This window comes from Bubalus kerabau, chromosome 21 (assembly GCF_029407905.1).
Source record: "Bubalus kerabau isolate K-KA32 ecotype Philippines breed swamp buffalo chromosome 21, PCC_UOA_SB_1v2, whole genome shotgun sequence".
Lineage (NCBI taxonomy): Eukaryota > Metazoa > Chordata > Mammalia > Artiodactyla > Bovidae > Bubalus > Bubalus kerabau.
The window spans coordinates 34,636,958-34,656,681 of NC_073644.1; the positions used below are offsets into that span (position 1 = coordinate 34,636,958).

Here is a 19,724-nt window from a genome sequence, read left to right on the forward strand (position 1 = left end):
GGGCCACCTCTTGAACTTTCCAAACAAAATACACTATTACATTCTGACCCTGTGAAACTCTCATTTTTTTTCTTGATCCTGGCTGATCCTAGCTACATGTAATATCTAGTCATACCCTTCTAACATCTAATAATCCATTTTCTGGTCTATGCTATTCGAATCTTACAGTTATTGAAGAAATCCTGGTTGTCTTTTATTACACAAGACATAATTATTATTGTGTTTTCTGTCTTCTTTCATGTGCTTACTTTTTAATATTTTTTTGCTGAATGCAATAAGGTCTGTATCAATAAGAACCCCATAAAAGATTTTGGCCTGCAGAATTGCCTTTTCCTATAAAAACAAGCAAAATGCAGAGGGAATTTTTTATTAAATATTAGACATCTGGGTTGACTGCATTAATTTTAAATCATTCTTGTAATATTTCCTCTTTTCATTTGGTCCTTCAGATGCTCACATAATATGCAAATCATTTTAGAATGAATACAAAAGAAACATTAAATATATTAAAATCTGCATTTTAATAAAATTGTCAATGCATAATATATACCTTGCTCCTAAGGAAGAATGATAAAAAGTAATAAAGGGGTAATTTAGACATCGAACTATTTAATATTGTTTTATATTTTACAAGCCAGCGAAAAGTCAACGTAGAAGAAAAGCTTTGGGCTCAGATTTGAAAGTGTTCCATCCAAATAGTCTCTCCTTTTTTTCCCCTCACAAGGTTCGGGTTGGCCCCGCCCTGTGTACTTGTTGAAAGAGTACAGTAAACTCATTCTTGAACTCTCGACCTGGAAAGTGAAAAGTTCCCATCTTCTCGTTGCAGATGGAGTGGATGTAGAGGATGACCCCACTTGCTCCTGGCCAGCTTCCTCACCTTCGAGCAAGGACCAGACTTCCCCCAGCCACGGAGAAGGTTGCGATTTTGGAGAGGAAGAAGGTGGCCCCGGACTCCCGTACCCGTGCCAGTTCTGTGACAAGTCATTCAGCCGCCTCAGCTACCTAAAGCACCATGAGCAGAGTCACAGCGACAAGCTGCCTTTCAAGTGCACCTACTGCAGCCGGCTGTTCAAACACAAGCGGAGCCGAGACCGCCACATCAAACTCCACACCGGGGACAAGAAGTACCACTGCAGTGAGTGCGACGCCGCCTTCTCCAGAAGTGATCACCTGAAGATCCACTTGAAGACTCACACGTCCAACAAGCCATATAAATGTGCCATTTGTCGCCGTGGGTTCCTGTCCTCTAGTTCCTTACACGGGCACATGCAGGTCCACGAGAGGAGCAAGGACGGGTCCCAGTCGGGTTCCAGGATGGAGGACTGGAAGATGAAGGACACTCAGAAGTGCAGTCAGTGTGAGGAAGGCTTTGACTTCCCGGAAGACCTCCAAAAGCACATCGCCGAGTGCCACCCCGAGTGCTCCCCGAACGAGGACCGGGCGGCCCTCCAGTGCATCTACTGCCACGAGCTCTTCGTGGAGGAGACCTCCCTGATGAACCACATGGAGCAGATGCACGGCGGGGAGAAGAAGAACTCCTGCAGCATCTGTTCCGAGAGCTTCCACAGCGTCGAGGAGCTGTACAGCCACATGGACAGTCACCAGCAACCGGAGTCGTGCAACCACAGCAACAGCCCTTCCCTGGTCACGGTGGGCTACACCTCCGTGTCCAGCACGACCCCGGACTCCAACCTCTCGGTGGACAGCTCGACCATGGTGGAAGCCGCCCCACCCATCCCAAAGAGTCGGGGGAGGAAGCGGGCCGCTCAGCAGACCCCGGACATGACTGTCCCCTCGAGTAAACAGGCGAAGGTCACCTACAGCTGTATTTACTGCAACAAGCAGTTGTTTTCCAGTCTGGCGGTTCTGCAGATTCACCTGAAAACTATGCATTTAGATAAGCCAGAGCAGGCCCACATCTGTCAGTACTGCTTGGAGGTACTGCCCTCCCTCTATAACCTCAATGAACATCTTAAGCAAGTGCATGAAGCTCAGGACCCAGGTCTGATCGTTTCTGCCTTGCCCGCCATAGTCTACCAGTGCAACTTCTGCTCTGAAGTTGTCAACGACCTCAACACCCTTCAGGAACACATCCGATGTTCTCACGGATTTGCGAACCCCGCAGCAAAGGACAGCAATGCTTTCTTCTGTCCCCACTGCTACATGGGGTTCCTCACTGACTCTTCTCTGGAAGAGCATATAAGACAGGTCCATTGTGACCTCAGTGGCTCCCGATTTGGGTCCCCAGTGCTCGGGACTCCGAAAGAGCCAGTCGTAGAAGTCTATTCTTGTTCCTATTGTACAAATTCCCCCATATTCAACAGCGTTCTTAAACTGAACAAGCACATCAAAGAGAATCATAAAAACATTCCCTTGGCCCTGAATTATATCCACAACGGGAAGAAATCCAGGGCCTTGAGTCCCCTGTCACCTGTGGCCATAGAGCAGACATCTCTGAAGATGATGCAGGCGGTAGGAGGGGCGCCTGCAAGGCAGGCTGGAGAATATATCTGTAATCAGTGTGGTGCTAAGTACACGTCCCTGGACGGCTTTCAGACTCACCTGAAGACCCACCTGGACACTGTGCTCCCGAAACTGACCTGTCCTCAGTGCAACAAGGAGTTTCCCAACCAAGAGTCCCTGCTGAAGCATGTGACCATTCATTTCATGATCACCTCCACGTACTACATCTGCGAGAGCTGTGACAAGCAGTTCACATCGGTGGACGACCTGCAGAAACACCTGCTGGACATGCACACCTTCGTCTTCTTCCGCTGCACCCTCTGCCAGGAGGTGTTCGACTCCAAGGTCTCCATCCAACTCCACCTGGCCGTGAAGCACAGTAATGAGAAGAAAGTATATCGCTGCACCTCCTGCAACTGGGACTTCCGCAACGAGACGGACCTGCAGCTGCACGTGAAGCACAACCACCTGGAGAACCAGGGCAAAGTGCACAAGTGCATCTTCTGCGGCGAGTCCTTCGGCACTGAGGTGGAGCTGCAGTGTCACATCACCACGCACAGCAAGAAGTACAACTGCCAGTTCTGCAGCAAGGCCTTCCATGCCATCATCCTGCTGGAGAAGCACCTGCGGGAGAAGCACTGCGTGTTCGACACCAAGACGCCCAACTGCGGCGCCAACGGGGCCTCGGAGCCGGGCCAGAAGGAGGAGGTGGAGTTGCAGACCCTGCTGACCAACAGCCAGGAGTCCCACAACAGCCACGACGGCAGCGAGGAGGACGTGGACACCTCGGAGCCCATGTACGGCTGCGACATCTGCGGGGCGGCCTACACCATGGAGACGCTCCTGCAGAACCACCAACTCCGGGACCACAACATCCGGCCGGGGGAGAGCGCCATCGTCAAGAAGAAAGCCGAGCTCATCAAAGGGAACTACAAGTGCAACGTGTGCTCGCGGACCTTCTTCTCGGAGAACGGCCTCCGGGAGCACATGCAGACGCACCTGGGCCCCGTGAAACATTACATGTGCCCCATCTGTGGGGAGCGCTTCCCCTCGCTCTTGACCTTGACCGAACACAAGGTCACGCACAGTAAGAGCCTGGATACAGGAAACTGCCGCATCTGCAAGATGCCATTGCAGAGCGAGGAGGAGTTCCTGGAGCATTGCCAGATGCACCCCGACCTGCGGAACTCCCTGACGGGGTTCCGCTGCGTGGTTTGCATGCAGACGGTGACCTCCACCCTGGAGCTCAAAATCCACGGGACGTTCCACATGCAGAAGACGGGCAACGGGGCCACGGTCCAGGCCACTGGCCGCGGCCCACACGTCCCCAAACTGTACAAGTGTGCGTCCTGTCTCAAAGAATTCCGTTCCAAGCAAGATCTGGTGAAACTGGACATCAACGGCCTGCCCTACGGTCTGTGCGCCGGCTGCGTGAACCTCAGTAAGAGCGCCAGTCCCGGGGTCAACATCGCTCCCGGCTCCAGTCGACCGGGCCTGGGCCAGACCGAGAACCTGGGGGCCGTGGAGGGCAAGGGCAAGGCCGGCGCCCCCAAGACGCGCTGCTCCAGCTGCAACGTGAAGTTTGAGTCCGAAAGTGAACTCCAGAACCACATTCAAACGGTCCACCGAGAGCTGGTGCCCGACAGCAACAGCACGCAGTTGAAAACGCCTCAAGTCTCGCCCATGCCCAGGATCAGCCCCTCGCAATCGGATGAGGTAACGCGCCTTTTTCTGATGCTTGCCCTTTATCCTCCCCAAACATCCCTTTCCGCTGTAGGTTTACCCTTTCCTCAGCTTTATTCGTTGCCTTATGCAGAAAGATGCTTTAGATCGAAAGGCAGTGGTGTTTTTCCACCTGGCCATTAAAAAGGATGGCTTGCTTCTTGGGAAGCAGAAGTTTGGGCTTGAATGGTGCAAAGTAGGACTAATTCCAGACTCCCTAGGATACTGTCTTCTCTGTGACTGAAGAGACCGGCTCTCATGCCAACACCACCTGAGATCTGGAATCTCAGTGTAGTTTCACCGCGACTTGAAATCCCCAGATCCGACTTGTGTATATGGCTGAGGGATAATGACATAAAAGCGAGATGTTATGAACCGACATGCTGGCTTAGAGTAAATTAAAAAGAATATGTATTATTTGTGGATAACAAATTGGGTAGGGATGGCTTTTTAATATGGTGTTGTCAACCCTCACTGTTTGTCTTTGTCTTCTGGATGGTGAGGAAGATATTTTCTCACAACAGGAATTTTTAAGAGCCCCTCCATTTATTAAGCTCTGCATGTTCCACATTGGTTTTAAAGGCTCTCTCCCCAAGTCTTCACTCTCTGGATTTGGGTTTCAAAATGAACATTTTCTTAGCTGAAGAGTCATTTTGTGTTCCTCCCCTCCACAGTTGAAAAACAAGTTCATTTACAGTGAAATAATTTTGTAAGTCATCCTTCCTTGAAGCTGAGCCGAGGATGGCTTGTTTTATTATAATTTCTTTCTGCTTTATCACCTGGTTTCTAATAGCTCTCTCCCTGTTCCTACCTGTCTGTATCTGGAGATCCAACCAAAATGAAAACCCCAGGGAGACCCATCTCTCTTCAGTCTGGGGTCACTGCCTTTTCCTTATCTTGTCTCTGCACTCACCCCCTCTCCGAGGCCCCCTGCAGCTCCCCGCAGATAGCCATCAGTCAGCTGGTAGGGGAGAGCTGAGAAGACAAACACAGAGCCCCTGTTCCCCAGATGTGGGCTCTGTGTGAACAGGCAGACTCCCCAACTTTGAAGTTGCTTTCCCCTCTCTCCTCCACAAGTAAATCCTCACCTTTCTGTCCTCTAAAGAAATGAAATCTTTTCCAACTGGAAGGACATCGTTTTGATAATGGTTCATGACGCGCATGTTGGATCAAATCATTTCTTTGCAAGCAAATATTGCTAGTTCTCATCATATGAACTGAAATGTTTCCCAACTTTTTATATCCATCATGTTTAAACCTAGAGAAAAGTTAAAGGAATAACACAAAGAACAGGTGTGTGTGTGTTTGTGTATCCATGTCACAAATCTGCCAGATAGGAGTATTTTGTCAGATTTTTCTCTGTCTTTGCAACCTTTTTTTATTAATCTGAGCTACATGGAAGTAAATTGTAGATAACATATTTCCTAAGAATAAGGGCATTTTACTTAACCACAGTATCATTAGCCCAGAAATTATTGAAATCAGCTAAAGGTGAAAGGTACTCAGTCGTGTCCGACTCTTTGTAACCCCATGGACTGACATCGACCAGGTTCCTCTGTCCATGTTATCAGCTAATGAGATGAAATAAATCTGTACTATCTTATATAAGTCCATATTCAGATTTTCCAAAATGTTTTATTTTTAAATGCTTTGGAACAGAATTCTTAAAAAAAAAAGCATGTTTCAAAAAATTATTTTTCTCTTTTGTTTTGTTATGCTTTACATATATAGAAGGGTTTTTATATTCAGGTTTAATTTAAATAGTGCCTAAAAGGGGTTTAAAATTAATTAATATGTGTGTGTATGTATGATTGTGGTGGTATGCATTTAAAGTCAAGCAAAATTCAATTCTTATTTCTTAGTAGATTGTTTTTGGAAAGGAATTTGCCCGTTTCTTCTTATCTGTTCATGGTTTAGATTTTCTGATATTTCTAAATTGCTCTGTATTGTACCATTTAGGGAAATGCCCTAGTGGCTTAGACGATACAGAATCTACCTACAGTGCTGGAGACTCAGGTTCAATCCCTGGGTCAGGAAGATCCCCTGGAGAAGGGAATGGCTACCTACTCCAGTATTCTTGCCTAGAGAATTCCATGGACAGAGGAGCCTGGTGGGCTATAGTTTATGGGGTCACAAAGAGTCAAACATGACTTATCAACTGAACAGCAACATAATACCTTTTGAGGTTGGCAAAACTAATACAATTATGTAAAGTTTAAAAATAAAATAAAATTTAAAAAAAAGTAAAAATGAAGGAGGGCATTTAATAGTCTTTACCTGTTAATTTGGTTAGAGTTGATTTGGGAAATTTGCCTTTTTTAATAGTATTTTTAAAATATCTTGGCCCAATTTATTTATTTATATTTGTTCATTTTTACTCTTTGGCTGAAAGGCATGTGGGATCTTAGGTTCCCCAACCAAGACTGAACCTGCGCCCCCTGCAGTGGAAGGCAAAGTCTTAAGTACTGGACTGCTAGGGAATTCCAAGGGAAATTTATCTTTAAGGGATGGTCAAGTCTTCAGTTAATCCTAAAATCTTAATGATAATTATAAAGCTTAACTATATCCTTCACTTACATAGAATAATACGTTTAAAAGTACTTTTTAATTTTAATTCTTACAATACTGTGTTTTAAGCACCTAGCTACTGAGGGTTAAAAATGACTCCATGCAAAAGAATACCTTCTTATTAAATCTGATTAATAATAACTTGTAGTAGTGTCGTTAATTGACTAGATATTAAGATTCAGTTGTACATTTTTTCTTTGTGCCTTAATAGTACACTAATCTATTCAACATGTTCACCCTTGTTACTGTTTTTCTTTATTATGCTATTTGTCATAAAAATTTTATGTGCCTACTTCCTTTCTGATACTCTCCACCATGAAAAAATGTAAGTAGACCATATTATTTGGACTTGACATAGAAAATAATCTAAAGATATGTAAAGTTTTACAAAAATGAGCCTAAAAAAACGCATTGATGAGAAAGACATAGAGTTTTACTTTGTTCTCATTCTTTGTTAGTCAAATTAAGCCTCTGTGACTTCTCATTGTGAATATTGTGGAAATTTTTATCAGCAGAAGTAAAGGTGAAGCTATTACATAAGAGTTTGGCAAAAAGCAGGCATACCATGTAGGACTAAATTTTATCACAAAAAGAAGTATCATGTGTATGTTCATTGACTTAGATGTCTTAGGTTGGAATTAAAGGACTTAGCAATGTAGGCGGTATTTTCTTCTCTTCTTCTTGCTGAGGATTGAGGCTTCAGAAGAGAAAAGAAGACCTTGGGAGATAATAAAACCTGAATACCAGATATTGTCAAGAACCAGGCTAGATTTTTCTGGACTCTGACTTACAGTCACAAACGGGTAATGATAGAAACTGGAATGCATCTTCCAAAGACTGAAAAAGACGATTATTTGTTCCAGACTAGAGTACCTATTTAGAAGGGATTTAGATATAATCTATAGAAGGCTAAGTACTATATAAACCCATATAATCCAAGAAATAGATGAAAGACATGGTATGTGACAATTAAAGAAGGGTAATAGTAAGCAGTTGTCATGTGATGAAGAAATTTGGAAATGAAGACAGAAGACTTGAATTTAAATTCCCACTTCTGTGTGATGACTTCTGAATTTGTGAAAAGTGTTCTCTTTGTACCAAAATTCTATGAGTATTAACCTAAATTCGCCGTGGAGACTTTGTTTTGAATAAAAAACGGGAGGTGGAGGAAAACCTATTCATTTCCATTTGCTTCTCAAAGATTGACTATCAATCATATGAATTTGTACCTGCAATGATTCCATAAATGGCAGAGAGAATTTGAGGCAGGAAGAACACTGGATATCTAGCATTTTCCACACATGAAGCACCTTGCAGACTTACTGACCTTTACTACATGTTGAGTAAATGTTAGTTCTTCTTTTGGAGTTCGTTGACACTAGCCTGGCTCCCTGGTCAGGTGCTGCCCCATCTGAACCTCAAAGGTTGTGTCCTGATGATACTGGAAGCATGTATCCATCTGCCTTCATTTCCTTAAGATCCTTCATAGCTGGGTTTCTCTGAGGGTTTATTTATTCACATTTCAGTTCACATCATCCCCACTATTCCATTGAAATTGCTCTTGCAAGGGTTCAGTTCAGTTCAGTCGCTCAGTTGTGTCCGACTCTTTGTGACCCCATGCATATGGAATATAAAATTGGGTTACCAATTCCATATTCCTAGATGCCTGTACGATGCCACAGAATCAAAGCTAGAAGAGACAATGGCCATCATCTAGTTAAACTGCCTATTTTACAGTGAAACAGACCCAGATAAATGGAGATCTAAGGTCACACAGTTAATAAGTGGTAGACAAGAGGCCCAGAGAATCCAGGCTTCCTAATTCCAAATTCAATGCCAGGCCCATCGTAGGCAGATGCCTCTGGGCCATGTCTGGCTGGTGGTTCTCCCAGAACCTTTCCCCACCCAGGGTAGTATGGCAAGACAGCTGGCTCATGCAGAAACCCACGTGACTCAGTGACTGGAACCTCGAAGGTGTCAAATAAATTTGTGTTGTCCTTCTGCATTCCTACACTATAGGATTGCTCCTCCTATTCTGACTGCATTTGGACTCAAGTCTTGTTCTGTTACTGAAGTTCTGTCCTCGATATTCTGAGCGTGTGTGGATCTATTGTTGTTACCCCACTCCACTCCAAGGTCTGTGTTCTCAAGAAAATTGCTGTGCTGCCAAGATTGCTGCGGGTCTCCAGTCCATCTGCACAGCACGCTACAGAGTGCATGGCCCTCCCCTTGCTGCGCCTCTCTCTGACTTCATGATGTGCCCCCTCCTAGTTTTCTTCCTTCTGCCTCTAGCGATTTCTTGTCCTCTGCCTGTTCCAAAGGTGTAGGAATTCTTCAGTCCTCTTTCTTCTGCATCTATTCTCTCCATAGCATCTCATCCATTCATGCTGCAGTAACTGTTTCTTCACTAACATTTCCCAAATATGTTTCTAGCCTAGTTCTCCTCTTTATTCCAGATTATTGTGTTCCACCGACAGTTTAACTTTGCAATTTATATCTCTTTTAGCCTTCTGAAGTTTATTGTGTACTTAATGAACTCTCGATTCTCTCACCTAAAGCCTATCTTTTCCCAAACTTCCATCATTTTTGGTAAAGGGATCCATCCTACACCCAATTATCAAGCAAGAAACCCAGGAATCCCTCGTTTTCTAGGTCCCTAACTTTCCCTCTTCCCCCACGTCTAATCTGTTAGTCCTGTAGATTCTACCTCCAGTGAGCATCCCATCCACCTCTTTGCATCTTCAAAGCCGTCATCGTGGTCCAGGCTGCAGTCATTTCAGGATACCTCAGTAGCCTTCTAAGAAATTGCTCTTCTGCCTGCTTCTCATCCAGTCTTCCTGCTAAAGTGGGAAGGCGTCTTGTGGGCATGTCAGTCAATCTCAGGATGTCACATAGAATTCTTCAGTGCCTTTCCATTTCTCTCAAATAAAATTCCAACCTCTCGCCAGTTTATGAGGCCGTGCACATCCCGGCCAGCTTGGCTGCCTTCATCGTGTTCCAGCGTCGCCTCTGTGTGCTAAGTGCCTTAGCCTCCCAGCCTCCGGCGGGGTGGGGTGTCTGCTTTGGAGTCTTCACCTGTCTTGCTTCCTCACCTGACCTGCACTTCTCAATCAGTTTCTCTGTACCACTTGCTCTTTCTAAGCTGTAAATGGGCCTTCCCTGAAAATCTTATCAAAAAGTTGGTTTCCTCCTAAAGATTTTCTTTTAAAATAGTCATTTTTCTTTACTTATTTCCATCTTCCCTTTTCTCACCTATGAACATCCAACAACTTATCACAAGAGCTTGATAAATATCAGTTGAATAAATCAACATAGTATCAGTACTTCAGAGTGACAAAATAGTGTATACTCCATCTTTGGATGTATATGCAGGTATTGTTGTTGTTGTTATTTAGTCTCTAGGTCATGCCTGACTCTTTGCGACCCCCTGGGACTGTAGCCCACCAAGCTCCTCTGTCTATGGGATTTCCCAGGCAAAGACTACGGGAGTGGGTTGTCATGTCCTTCTTCAGGGATCTTACTGACCCAGAAATCAAACCCACATCTCCTGAATCTCCTGTATTGGCAGGTGGATTCTTTACCACGGAGACACCTGGGAAGCCCAGATGCAGGTATATCTAGTAACTCATACCCACAGAGGTAAATAAGTTTACCCAAAACTAATGAGATGCTTTAAAATTAGGTGTGATCAAAAAATATTAAATAGGCTAAAAGACTTGAAATTTCCAATGATTCAACGATCATCTTCAGTGTGAAGGTCTGTTTTAAGTGTCTCAAATTTGATATTCTTCCTTTATAATTCCTACACTGAAAATAGAAATATACATTGTCTAATTCAGAGCCTACTTAAGCTCCAGAATTGTTTTTTGATTTATTTTGTATAATAAAAGTTTCCATATGAGGTTAAAAGAAAAATGTCAAAGTTTTTGTATCTCAAATGGCTGGTGCTAAGTTTTGCTAAGCTATAGAAGCAAAAATAAATGAGTTACGTTTCCTCTAAATAAACAATATCTTAAAATTATGTAGAAAAATGACATGACTAAATAGACATGTAAAATTCAAAATGCTCTTGGAATAGCCTTAGTCACTTTGCCAAGTTTAATCTGCTTTCAGATTTATTGTTGTTGTGTTCAGTATTTGTTTGGCATCTACAGTGCACTGGAATAGGGAGTTAATGACCCCTGGCATAAGCACTGGGTGTGGAACATGGAAGTAACTGCCTGCCATCCGCTGTGATGCGCTGCTCATTGCATCATGTGTTGAATTTGCCACCGCTGTGACCCCTAGATTGTCCCTGCATTTACTTCCAGTTCTGGATTTTTTTTGCTGAGGCTTCCACGTGCATACAGTATCTTTTAGAAGTTATGGAATTCAAAAAGAAGAATGTTTTTGTATACCATCTTGAATCTTGAATTTCACATCTTTGTTCCTTGAGTACTAGGCAGAAGAGTCTGAAATCACCCTCTGTAGTGGTAGAATTCTGTTTAGCAGGAACATTTGACATTTTGGCTGAAATTATATTGAAGCAGAGATTAGTGAGTATACAAGATGCTTTTGAGTAATGAAACAAAATTGAAAGCTACATTCTGGATCTCTTATTGTATGGCACCACCTTCTACATAATACAGATACAGTTTTCTATTGTATTTTCTCTTTCTAGAAATCTAGCAGCCTTATGGCTTTTAAAAAACCTAAATAGCCAGTTCTCTTATTTATATATATATATATTTTCACTGTTTAAATGTGCATGTTTCTAAGGATTCTACTTTTAATATGTTTGTCTCTGCCCTTACCCTCGTTTCCTATTACTGACTTATTATCCCATACAGATGACTAACATCAGATTTCAGCTTGCAGCCTCTTGTTCAGCACCATCTTAGATTTTCAGCTACCTGTTTGCCGTTTCCAGCTGAACACTGTGCTAGCCGTTTGATCAAATCATAATTTCTCTTTTCTCTCCAGTTTCTGTCTGTGTCCCATCATTCCCCTAATTATCCTCACTTGAAGCGTTGTGTGCATCTCTTAAATCTTGTGTGGTCTCCTGATCTTTTGAGTCAGTCACTCTCCAGGTGTTATATTTTCTCTTCCCTTTGCATCTCCCACATTCTCTCTCCAGTCCAAGTCTTATCCTTGTAAACTAACTGGTCTCTTTCACTCCCTTCCTATCATAATTCTCAACATACAACAAATACATGTTAAGTGAAAAAGATATCTTTAAAACCCCATAAATTTTAAAATTAAACCACACATGGAACAAAGAGAAAATAGCAATTAAAAACACTTCAAATGGAAAAATAGCCACCTTTTAAAATTTGTAAGATACAAATTAAACTAGTATTGACAGGGAAAGGTATTAGAACATAAAAATATGTATTAGAAATTTTTAAAAACTTAATATCAATGAGATAAACATAAAACTTGAGACATTAGAACCAGAGCAAGAGAATAAACCCATAAAAAAAGTAGAAATGAAGGAAATAGTAAAACTAAGACCAAAAAGTAATGAAATATAAAACAATAAGGAGGCCAACAAAGTAAAACATAAAGTTTTTTAAAAGACTAACAAAGTTTACAAACTTCTGGCAAGCTTAATCAGGTTAAAACAACAAGAAATAAATAATATGAATAATTAAAGGGGAGCCATAACTTCACATGTGTAGAAGTTACAAAGATAGTTGGGAAACCATTACACATATCAAAATAACTGAAATAAAAAATGCATGAATTATTGTTTTCAAGAGAGAAGACCAATTGGAACTCTCTTACTTTACTGGTGGGAGTATAATTTTGTATAATGGCTTTAAAAAAAACTGTTGGGCAGTATATACCAAAGCTGATTACTAGCTTACTCTATGATTCATCAATCTATTTCTAGGCTTATGTCTAAGAGGAATAAATACATACATTTAACAAGTAATGAAAAAGAATATTCTTAATAGCTTTTGCATATATGCTTTAATCTGGAGTCATCTGAAGTGTCAAAATAGAATAAATACATAGACATGTAGTTATTTCATTCATATAATTAAATTCTACACAGAAATAAAGAAGAATGAACTATTGCTGTGTAACAACTTGGATGACTCTTTTAAGAATGATGAAAAAGAAAAAGGAATCAGACACATCGTACTGCAGAACTCTACTCATATAAAATTTAAGAATGGGCAAAACTAATTTGATTATTGAAGTCAGAATAGTTACCTTTGGCATAATATCAATTGGGAAAGGGCAGAAAGGAGTCTTTTGGTTGCTAAAAATATTCCATATCTAGATCTATGTGATGGTTACACACCATTGTAAAATTTCATAAATCAGGCAGTATACTTCATCAGGCAATATACTTAACGTTAAATAGCATACACATATTTAACATGTGTATGTTATTTCTTAATAAATATTTTACAGAATGTACTAAAAACACATAAGATAAAGAATAAATTGATACTGTGTAGAACTTTATGCTAATAACTGGATAATTTTGATTATATGGGAATAGTCTTAGGATAATATGTTACCAAAGCTGGCTCAAAAAAAAAAAAAAAAAACGAGAGAAGTAGAATGATTGCAAAAATACTAAAGAGTAAATAAATTGTTGAAAACCCTCCCACAAAGAAAATACCAGATCATACAGATAATTCAAAAGCTGTACCAGGAAGTACAAAAAGAGGGAACACTTCAATTCATTTAATGAATCTAGCAAAATCTTGTCAAAATCAGGCAAAGATAGAGAAAGGAAATTTTAGGGAAGTTTTACTCATGATTTTGTATTTTAAATTTTTAAATAATATAAACAAATTAAATTCATTATGTTAAAAAAGATTTTATACAAAAACTAAAGTGATTTTAAAGAAAATTTTTTTGTTTTTAGTACATTCTATAAAAAATAACTAAAGACCCAGTTTCCCCCTCGGTCAGTCTCTCCCATCAGGAAGCTTCCATAAGGCTCTTACCCTTCTCCATCAGAGGGCAGACAGACAGAAAACCACAATCACAGAAAACTAACCAATCTAATCAAATGGACCACAGCCTTGTCTAACTCAATGAAGCTATGAGCCATGCCATGTGGGGCCACTCAAGACGGATGGGTCATGGTGGAGAGAAGGACAAAATGTCCACCTGAGACGGGAATGGCAAACCACTTCAGTGTTCTTGCCTTGAGAACCCCGTGAACAGTATGAAAAGGCAAAATGATAGGATACTGAAAGAGGAACTCCCCAGGTCAGTAGGTGCCCAATATGCTACTGAAGATCAGCGGAGAAATAACTCCAGAAAGAATGAAGGGATGGAGCCAAAGCAAAAACAACACCCATTTGTGGATGTAACTGGTGATGGAAGCAAGGTCCGATGCTGTAAAAAACAATATTGCATAGGAACCTGGAATGTTAGGTCCATGAATCAAGGCAAATTAGCAGTGGTCAAACAGGAGGTGGCAAGAGTGAACATTGACATTTTAGGAATCAGCGAATTAAAATGGACTGGAATGGGTGAATTTAACTCAGATGAGCATTATATCTACTACTATGGTCAAGAATCCCTTAGAAGAAATGGAGTAGCCATCATGGTCAACAAAAGAGTCCGAAATGCAGTACTTGGATGCAATCTCAAAAATGACAGAATGATCTCTGTTCGTTTCCAAGGCAAACCATTCAGTATCACAGTAATCCAAGTCTATGCCCCAACCAGTAACGCTGAAGAAGCTGAAGTTGAACGGTTCTATGAAGACCTACAAGACCCTTTAGAACTAACACCCAAAAAAGATATCCTTTTCATTATAGGGGACTGGAATGCAAAAGTAGGAAGTCAAGAAACAGCTGGAGTAACAGGCAAATTGGCCTTGGAGTACAGGATGAAGCAGGGCAAAGGCTAATAGAGTTTTACCAAGAGAATGCACTGGTCATAGAAAACACCCCCTTCCAACAACACAAGAGAAGACTCTACACATGGACATCACCAGATGGTCATCGCTGAAATCAGATTGATTATATTCTTCACAGCCAAACATGGAGAAGCTCTATACAGTCAGCAAAAGCAAGACTGGGAGCTGACTGTGGCTCAGATCATGAACTCCTTATTGCCAAATTTAAACTTAAATTGAAGAAAGTAAGGAAAACCACTAGACCATTCAGGTATGACCTAAGTCAAATCCCTTATGATCTACAGTGGAAGTGAGAAATAGATTTAAGGGACTAGATCTGATAGATAGAGTGCCTGATGAACTATGGACAGAGGTTCATGACATTGTGCAGGAGACAGGGATCAAGACCATCCCCAAGAAAAAGAAATGAAATGCAAAAGAAAAGAAGTGCAAGAAAAGAAATCAAAAAAGCAAAATGGCTGTCTGAGGAGGCCTTACAAATAGCTGTGAAAAGAGAATTGAAAAGCAAAGGAGAGAAGGAACGATACTCCCATTTGAATGCAGAGTTCCAAAGACTAGCAAGGAGAGATAAGAAAGCCTTCCTCACTGATTAGTGCAAAGAAATAGAGGAAAATAATAGAATGGGAAAGACTAGAGATCTCGTCAAGAAAATTAGAGATACCAAGGGGACATTTCATGCAAAGATGGGCTCAATAAAGGACAGAAATGGTATGGACCTAATAGAAGCAGAAGATATTAAGAAGAGGTGGCAAGAATACACAGAACTGTACAAAAAAGATCTTCATGACCCAGATAATCACAATGGTGTCATCACTCACCTAGAGCCAGACATCCTGGAATGTGAAGTCAAGTGGGCCTTAGGAAGCATCACTACAAACAAAGCTAGTGGAGGTGATGGAATTCCAGTTGAGCTATTTCAAATTCTAAAAGATGATGCTGTGAAAGTGCTGCACTCAATATGCCAGAAATTTTGGAAAACTCAGCAGTGGCCATAGGACTGGAAAAGGTCAGTTTTCATTCCAGTTCCTAAGAAAGGCAATGCCAAAGAATGCTCAAACTACCGCACAATTGCACTCATCTCACACGCTTGTAAAGTAATGCTCAAAATTCTCCAAGCCAGGCTTCAACAATACGTGAATCATGAACTTCCAGATATTCAAGTTAGTTTCAGAAAAGGCCGAGGAACCAGAGAACAAATTGCCAACATCTGCTGGATCATCGAAAAAGCAAGAGAGTTCCAGAAAAACATCTATTTCTGCTTTGTTGACTATGCCAAAGCCTTTGACTGTATGGATCACAATAAACTGTGGAAAATTCTTCAATAGATGGGAATACCAGGCTATCTGACCTGCCTCTTGAGAAATCTGTATGCAGGTCGGGCAGCAACAGTTAGAACTGGACATGGAACAACAGACTGGTTCCAAATAGGAAAAGGAGTTCGTCAAGGCTGTATATTGTCACCCTGCTTATTTAACTTATATGCAGAATACATCATGAGAAACGCTGGGCTGGATGAAGCACAAGCTGGAATCAAGATTGCTGGGAGAAATATCAATAACCTCAGATATGCAGATGACACCACCCTTATGGCAGAAAGTGAAGAGGAACTAAAGAGCCTCTTGATGAAAGTGAAGGAGGAGAGTGAATAAGTTGGTCTAATGTTCAGCATTCAGAAAACGAAGATCATGGCATCTGGTCCTATCACTTCATGACAAACAGATAGGGAAACAGTGTCAGACTTTATTTTTGGGAGCTCCAAAATTACTGCAGATGATGACTGTGGCCATTAAATTAAAAGACACTTACTCCTTGGAAGTTATGACCAACCTAGACAGCATATTAAAAAGCAGAGCCATTACTTTCCCAACAAAGGTCTGTCTGGTCATTTTTCCGGTAGTCATGTATGGATGTGAGAATTGGACGCTAAAGGAAGCTGAGCACAGAAGAATGGATGCTTTTGTACTGTGGTGTTGGAGAATACTCTCAAGAGTCCCTTGGACTGCAAGGAGATCCAGCCAGTCCATTCTAAAGGAGATCAGTCCTGAGTGTTCATTGGAAAGACTGATGTTGAAGCTGAAACTCCAATACTTTGGCCACCTGATGCGAAGAGCTGACTCATTTGAAAAGACCCTGATGCTGGGAAAGATTAAAGGTGGGAAAAGAAGGGGATGACAAAGGATGAGATGGTTGGATGGCATCACCAATTCAATGGACATGAGTTTGGGTAAGCTCCAGGAGTTGGTAATGGACAGGGAGGCCTGGCGTGCTGCAGTTCATGGGGTCACAAAGAGTCAGACACAACTGAACGACTGAACTGAACTGACTGAAAGTGATTTTGGCTTCCCAGGTGGCAGCAGTGATAAATAATCTGCCTGCCAATGCAGGAGACCCAAGAGACATGGGTTCAGTCCCTGGGTTGGGACGATCCCTTGGAGAAGGGAATGGTCTATATTCTTGCCTGGAGAATTCTATGGACAGAGGAGCCTGGAGGACTGTAATCCAAAGAGTTGGACATGACTGAGTGTACATGCAAAAATGATTTGATCACAAGAATACAAAGTAGGTTCAATCTCAGGAAATCAATTAATTAAATTTACCACATTAGCAGTTTAAAGGAGATAAATTATGTTTACCTCAAGAACTGCAGAAAAAAACTAAATTCAGTGTCCTTTTACGATTTAAAAAGAACACTTAATTAGAAATAGGCAGTAATATCCTTGCCCTAATAAAGACTGTTCAAAATATCATATTCAGCAAGCATTGTAATTAGTGGAGAAATTTTAATGCAATAATTGTTTTATAATAAAACCATTAGTAAGGCTTCCTGGGTGATTAGTCCAACAATATATAAGATAAAATAAAAATGAACTTACTAATAAAAAAACCCAGGTAGCACTGAAATTGAAAAGAACCAAATTAAACTGTTATTTGAAGGTTATATGTTTGTATATAAAGCAAAATTCAAGAATCTAAAGACAAGTTATTACAACAAAGCGTTAGCACAGTTGCTGGGTACCAGGTCAAATAATACAAGTTAATCAGATTTTTATTCATCACCAAAAAAGTTAGAAAATATGAAATGTAGAATAATTCCTTTTAAATTAAGCACAAAAAATAGGTACTTAGAAATAAATCTTATAAGATGTATAAGACTATGGAGAAAATGATAAAATTGTTAAAAGATATTTAAAAGACTTAAATGATCAGATTTAGCTTGAGTTAGGAGACTCAATATTCTTATACTATCAATTATTCCTAATTTGATATAAGAACTTACAGCTATTCCAGTGAAAATTTCAATAGATTTTAAAATGTATTTTTATACATATTTTAATTTTTTGGAACTTGCTCACTGATTAAAAAATATTTACAGAAAAACAAAAGGTCAAGAATAGCCAATATGCTCTTGAAGAAAAGGAACAGGCAGGATCAGATTAGTAATCAACTTATAATTAATCTGTTGTAGTTAGGATGACATGATATTTGTTTTTGCTTGTATTTCCAAGTGGCCTTGGGACTTCCCTGGTGGCACATATGGTAAAGAAATGCCTGCAGTGCAGGAGACCAGGTTCAGTCCTTGGGTCAGGAAGATCCCTTGGAGAAGGGAATGGCTACCCACTCCAGTAATTTTGCCTGGAGAATTCCATGGGCAGAAGAGCCTGGTGGGCTGTACAGTCCATGGGGTCACAAAGAGTCGGACACAACTAAGCAACAATCACCAATTAGGATGACATGATATTTGTCATGTCAAAATATTCTCCAAAGGAAGTAGCAGACAGTATAGGAGAGGGGTATTTATAACACATATTGCTGGAAAAAGTATTACTTTCCTAAATATGTAAGAAATAGCCACAAATTAACAAGAGAACTCAAATCACCAAATAAGAATATGTGAAATTAATAGAAATGAACAGACATTTTATAGACAGGAAACATGAAGATCCAGTAAACATGTGAATGTACTGATCCTCATCAGTAATATGGGAAATGCAAATTCAGACAGAATAGTTTGAGAAGACCACACAGGAAGCTAGTTGGGCACACGGGTGTTTAATAGTTACTATTTCTATATTATAATACATATGTTATAAACACTCTTTGTAAGCATTTAATATTTAACTTAAAAAGCAAAATTATCAGAACCATAAGTAAGCAATCAGTATGACTTGTCATAAATATAAATATAAAAGTAATACAATTAATGCAAAATAATATTTAAAAAATTCTAACTATATACTCATACCTGCAAAGGTTTGGGAGCCTGAAACCCGTTCTTTCATTGTTACAAGTAAGTTTATCAAGGTTTGTAGAGGTAATAAAGACATATTACCATCTGAGACTTTTTTCCCTTGTATAATTAGAAAAAGCAGTATCTAGACTTTATAAGTTTATATAGTGCATATCTCACACTTTGGGAAACATTAACCTAGGGTGTTGACTTTTTATTCTTCGTCTGATCCTTCAATTTAAGATAACAAATTTATTCATTTCCTGCTATGTACAAGGCATTAGGCTATCAGTTTGTAGAGAAGATGAACATTATACGAATATGGTTATTTGAATACATGTCTTTCTTTCCAGTATAGCCCCCTAAGGGCTTATAGTTTACCAGTGAAAATTAATGTATAGCAATAAATATAGTATAAAGTAAATGGATTATGCACGTTAGTAGAAGTACTAGTGAAGTGCTAAAATAGTTCACAGCAAATAACCAGGCATCAGTTAGCTTTGCAAGTATCTGTGTCAAGAGCAAACAAAGTGGAAGAAACTTCCAAGCAAAGTCTTAAGGCAGCAGCATTCCTGGCAGCCTTAGGAATAGCATAGGGCAATCATGGCTGCAGCAAACAGAGCCAAAGTGAGGGCGGATGTGAGGCTTACGTGGTATCCTCTGTGTTTCTCAGGAGAGTTTCTTACACCTCATAGGTTCTTCATCAACACTTGTAAATAACTGAAAGCTGGTGATTAAAACCAATGGAAAAAAAAATAAAAAAGGAGACATTTCTTTGAGAACTAAATGGTGACACAGTCTGTTAGAACCACACCTAAATAGAACATAAGATTTCTCCTAAGTATGTAACAGACTGTGTAATTCCTA

The 19,724-nt window shown here is 40.6% G+C and overlaps 1 protein-coding gene across 2 annotated transcripts in view; it reads left to right on the top strand.

Moving 5' to 3' along the window:
- ZNF521 (zinc finger protein 521) overlaps positions 1–19,724 on the top strand; it is a 316,517-nt gene that overhangs the window by 133,987 nt on the left and 162,806 nt on the right. For both annotated transcript variants that reach the window (XM_055559451.1, XM_055559450.1), the window contains one exon: positions 827–4,179. In XM_055559451.1, coding sequence (XP_055415426.1) covers positions 1,267–4,179 — 2,913 coding nt within the window. In that variant the 5' untranslated portion in view covers positions 827–1,266. The remainder of the gene's footprint in view (positions 1–826; positions 4,180–19,724) is intronic.